We start from the raw sequence: 5,472 nt of genomic DNA on the forward strand, positions 1-5,472 counted from the left end.
TCCATCGAGTCAGTGATGCCATCCAGCCATCTCATCCCCTGTCGTCCCCTTCTCCTCTTGTCCCCAATCCCTCCCAGCATCAGAGTCTTTTCCAATGAGTTAACTCTTCACATGAGGTGGCCAAAGTACTGGAGTTTCAGCTTTAGCATCATTCCTTCCAAAGAAATCCCAGGGCTGATATCCTTCAGAATGGACTGGTTGGATCTCTTTACAGTCCAAGGGACTCTCAATAGAGTGGCTAAACTCTACACTTAAAATTAGTTACAACAGAAGATTACTTTTAGACACAAGCACGATAAAGTTGTTAAGCTTTGTTAAAAGTTAATGCAGAATCAGACTTAAAAATGTAATATGATCTTGAATGTAAGGTGTTTATTTTACATTAATACAACTAGAGCTATGTCAATTATACTTTGGAGTTCAATGATGAGTTAACAGTAAACTCAAGTTGTAATCAGCCAGTAGATATGAAATGAGAATGAACTATGTTACAGCAACCTGCAAAGTATAGAATGGGTTTCAGTTCGGTTTAGATCAGCTCAGTTGCTCAGTCGTGTCTGACTCTTTGTAACCCCATGAATTGCAGCATGCCAGTCCTTCCTGTCCATCACCAACTCCCAGAATTTACTCAAACTCATGTTCATCGACTCAGTGATGCCATCCAGCCATCTCATCCTCTGTTGTCCCCTTCTCCTCCTGACTTCAATCTTTCCCAGCATCAGGGTCTTTTCCAATGAGTCAACTCTTCTCATGAGGTAGCCAAAGCATTGAAGTTTCAGCTTTAGCATCAGTCCTTCAAATGAACACCCAGGACTGATCTCCTTTAGAATGGACTGGTTGGGTTTCCTTTCTGTCCAAGGGACTCTCAAGAGTCTTCTCCAACACCACAGTTCAAAAGCATCAATTCTATGGTGCTCAGCTTTCGTCACAGTCCAAATCTCACATCCATACATGACTACTAGAAAAGCCATAGCCTTGACTAGACAGACCTTTGTTAGCAAAGTAATGTCTCTGCTTTTCAATATGCTGTCTAGGTTGGTCATAACTTTCCTTCCAAGGCGTAAGCATCTTCTAATTTCATGGCTGCAATCACCATCTGCAGTGATTTTGAAGCCCCCCAAAATAAAGTCTGACACTGTTTCCACTGTTTCTCCATCTATTTCCCATGAAGTGATGGGACCAGATGCCATGATCTTCGTTTTCTGAATGTTGAGCTTTAAGCCAACTTTTTCACTCTCCACTTCCACTTTCATCAAGAGGCTTTTAGTTCCTCTTCACTTTCTGCCATAAGGATAGTGTCATGTGCATATCTGAGTTTGTTGGTATTTCTCCTGGAAATCTTGATTCCTGTTTGGGCTTCTTCCAGCCCAGCATTTCTCATGATGTACTTTGCCTTTAAGTTAAATAAGCAGAGTGACAATATACAGCCTTGACATACTCCTTTTCCTATTTGGAACCAGTCTTTTGGTCCATGTCCAGTCCTAACTGTTGCTTCCTGACCTGCATATAGGTTTCTCAAGAGGCAGGTCAGGTGGTCTGGTTTGCCCATCTCTTTCAGAATTTTCCACAGATTATTGTGATCCACACAGTCAAAGGCTTTGGCATAGTCAATAAAGCAGAAATAGATGTTTTTCTGGAACTCTCTTTTTTCTCGATGATCCAGCGGATGTTGGCAATTTGATCTCTGGTTCCTCTGCCTTTTCTAAAACCAGCTTGAACATCTGGAAGTTCATGGTTCACATATGGCGGAAGCCTGGCTTGGAGAATTTTGAGCATTACTTTACTAGCGCATGAGATGAGTGCAATTATGCAGTAGTTTGAGCATTCTTTGGCATTGCCTTTCTTTGGGATGAAGTGAAAACTGAACTTTTCCAGTCCTGTGGCCCCTGCAGACTTTTCCAAATTTGCTGGCAAACCACTTTTAGCATTGTGCAGCTATCTTCACTATAGTCTGATATGTAGGTTAACACAGACATAAAGATAATCTGTAGCGTCTTAAAATAATTTTTTTCCAGACTTTTGGAGAATTTCTACTCCATGCAATATTGGATCAGCTTTCACAACTTATTCCAAAGTCATAATTAATGTTTTTCTACTAAGAACACCTGACTTCTTTAATACCATTAGGTATGAAATAATGATGATAAATCTCCACTTGTATAGGAAAACAAAGACTGTGTTTTTCCATTTCCTTTAGAAATGTTAACTGAAATAGTAGACAACCGAAGTTTTGTCTTGTGAAAAGACATGTGAAAGTGAAAGTCGCTCAGTCATGTCAGACTCTTTGTAATTCCATGGACTATACAGGCCATGGAATTCTCCAGGCCAGAATACTGGAATGGGTAACCTTTCCTTTCTCCAGGGAATCTTTCCAACCCAGGGATCAAACCCAGGTCTCCTGCATTGCAGGTGGATCAATGACTAAAAATGAAATGAGAAAATACAACAAGGGATGGAGGAAGAGCGAGCTGGGAGTGGGGGAAGTGGGAGAAAGGAAGGAGGGGTAAGTGGAGGGAAAGAGAGGTGGTTGTGGAGGGAAGGGGAAAGGAATGAAAGAAAGAAGGAAAAGCAGAGAAAGGAGGAAGAGGTCAGGAGGAAACAGAGTAGAGAAAAAGAGAGGAAGAAGGGAGCATGGGAAACAACATTCTTACAGCTCGAGAAGAAAAGGAGTGTCCCTAATAGCTGAAAACTAGAGAACTCCTCAAAGAAACAGGCGTTACATCGAGGGAATACAGTAAACTGGCAGAGATAGAAATAGTTTTACAGAAAGTCCAGAAATGAGAAGGAACAGGAACAAGTGAGTGAAGACCTTGGAGTGTGTTTCAGTTGACTATTGTGAGCAGAAATCTTCTCACTGGGCTATTAGCCCCTCCTCATGTCTCCTGAGCAAAGAAGCAAGAAGATTGAGTCTGTGATCAGAGACACAGGGCATGTCCCCCTGCCCCTACAGGGTACAGACCACCCTTCTTCCAGAGGACAACTTCCTGGGAGTGACCATGGGAGTGGATGACTTTACCAAAGGGAGACCAGTTAAGGAGGCTGCTGGGCTCTGCATCCAGGCCGTGTCTTAGGTCCTCAGAGAATGAGGATGGAGCTCTGAATGGGCAGGTTAAGCCTGAGGGGCCAGGCTCCCAGGGAGTGTGGGACAGAGAGCAGGGAGCTGTGTTCACCAGCAAGAAAGGACACCTTCTTTCTCTACCATCTGCTCTCTGCTTCAGCCACCAGGACCTCCATCCTTACTCAGAGGTGTCTGTGCTAACAAGGTCCCATTTCTTAGGGTCATAAGTAGTCAGAAGAGTGTCACCTGTCAGGTTGGATGGTGAACTTTGGGTGTCAGGCATCCATGTTGTCTCCCTGGGGCTCCCAGCTGCTGTCTGAGGGGAGAAACCCAGGACAGGGAGCACTAGGAGTGTCTGAAGCAGGAGCACAGGTGCTCCCTGCTGCCTTGTTGGGTGGTGGCTTCAGTGAACAGGAAGGGGAAGAGGAGGAACAGCCCCACTGCAGGACTGAGGGGAAGCATGGTCTTCCTAACTGCCCTAATTGGCTGTGGGAATGCCCAGGCTATCACCAAGGCTGAGTGTCCTAAGGCCCCCCTGCTAGGTGGTCCAGGGGAGACAGCTGAACACTTACTTACATTAGGTTCAGCAACAACTTGAAGGGAGAAGCCTCAAAATCTGTCTAGTCTATGTATTTTCCCTGGAGGAAGTTGAACTTGAGACATACAGACTGCTCAGAGATTCTCTGTTCATGATGCTGCCCACCGTGTTACCCAGAGTTCAAGATTATGGCCTTGCTCCATCCTTGCACTGTTACTTTTCTGCTGGCAAAAGAGCTTGGTTCTTTATTGCATCTCATCCATGCAATGTATGCTCCATGAAGTACTCCTATGAAGGGCTGAATGAAAGTTTAGATGAAAGAAATGAGTTGGATGAATGAGGAATGAATACCTCAAACCAAAGCCTGTACCTCTCCCAGAGCCCTCTTTTCCTGTCTTGGAACAACCAGTCTCTCTGGTCACTCTCCTTCACGTGGCTGTGTGTTTCTGCCTCAGTCTCCTCAGGGCATCCTTGACCTCCTTGTTTCTCAGACTGTAAATGAGGGGGTTTAGCATCGGGATGACCAAGGTGTAGAAGACAGAGACCACCTTGCCCTGCTCCATGGACTCCACAGCTCCCGGCTGGGCATACATGACAAAAAGGGTCCCATAAAAGAGGGACACAGCTGTCATGTGGGAGCCACAGGTGGAGAAGAGCTTGTGTCTCCCTCCTCCTGAGCACATCCTCAGGATGGTCACTGTGATGTAGCCATAGGAGATGAGGACCACGAGTGTGGTGCCCACAATAATGAGGCCACAAATGCTAAACAAGACCAGCTCATTGACGGTAGTGTCAGCACAAGCAAGCTTGAGCAATGGAGGGACATCACACAGGAAGTGGTCAATGTGGTTGGAGCTGCAGAACGGAAGGCTGAATGTGAAGCTGGTCTGCAGGATGGAGTTGAGGCAGCCACCACAGTAGCAGGTCAGCATCAGGCGGACACAGACCAACGGGCACATGGAAATGGGGTAGCGCAGGGGGCTGCAGATGGCCATGAAGCGGTCATAGGCCATCACGGCCAAGAGGAATCCCTCAGTGGTGAGGAGCAGGGAGATGAAGAAGAACTGGGTGGCACATCCCCCTAAGGTGATGACCTTGGAGGAGGAAAGGAGGTCACTGAGGGTCTTAGGGTAGATGACAGATGAGTAGCACAAGTCCAGGAAGGAGAGGTTCTTGAGGAAGAAGTACATTGGGGAGTGCAGACGGGCATCCAGCGTGATGACCACGATCATGGTGAGGTTCCCCAGGACGTCCACCAAGTACAGAACAAGGAACAGAGCAAACAGCAGGGCCTGGGTCTGTGGGCCACCCCCAAACCCATCCAGCACAAACTCCTGCAGAGGCATCACTGAGAGGTTTCCATTTCTGTGGGGTGACATGATCCTGACCATGACACGGTGCAGAGAGCAGAGAGCAGGTGGGAGGCAGGGAGAGGGAGCAGGTCAATGTCACATGATCGTCCTGCCTTGGAGATCAAGGACATTGCACCACCTCACTGCACAGTGACCAAGAGACCACCAGCTGCCCAGTTGTGCTTCCAGATGAGTATGGACTGACCTGAAAAGGGAACATTTCCTCTGATTCATTAATGCATAAATATGGAAGTTTATTCTCTCTGGGTTACTCTGGGCTGCTGTTATGGGGTGTGTAGTGGCTGCCAAGAGCTTTAGAGGCTGAAAACTTGAAGTGTGAGGAGTGTTGTAACCTCCTCTGTCTCTTCTCAATAAATGCTTTCCATCTCCATAGGGATGTTCCTGAGCTGTGTAATTTCCACTCCTCACTCAAGTATCTAATCCTGCACTTTCCTGTCTTATTAATTCATTCACTAATTTTATAAATATTTATTGAACACCTCATGCCAGCCTGGTGGTGTATT

The 5,472-nt window shown here is 46.3% G+C and overlaps 1 protein-coding gene across 1 annotated transcript; it reads right to left on the bottom strand.

The window, feature by feature from the left end:
- Positions 1-3,898: 3,898 nt before the first annotated feature.
- LOC147374833 (olfactory receptor 9S13-like) lies at positions 3,899-4,975 on the bottom strand. Its single transcript, XM_086394028.1, has one exon. It carries the CDS (start codon positions 4,973-4,975, stop codon positions 4,025-4,027), a length of 951 nt encoding a protein of 316 aa, XP_086250154.1. The 3' UTR covers positions 3,899-4,024.
- Positions 4,976-5,472: the final 497 nt, after the last annotated feature.

Source organism: Bos grunniens, chromosome 3 (genome assembly GCF_055505025.1).
Source record: "Bos grunniens cultivar Pamir isolate PY7600 chromosome 3, Bosgru_T2T1.0, whole genome shotgun sequence".
Taxonomy (NCBI): domain Eukaryota; kingdom Metazoa; phylum Chordata; class Mammalia; order Artiodactyla; family Bovidae; genus Bos; species Bos grunniens.

Coding starts and splice junctions, on each gene's coding strand:
- LOC147374833 (XM_086394028.1), bottom strand. CDS start 4,975: ATGTCACCCCACAGAAATGGAAACCTCTCAGTGATGCCTCTGCAGGAG.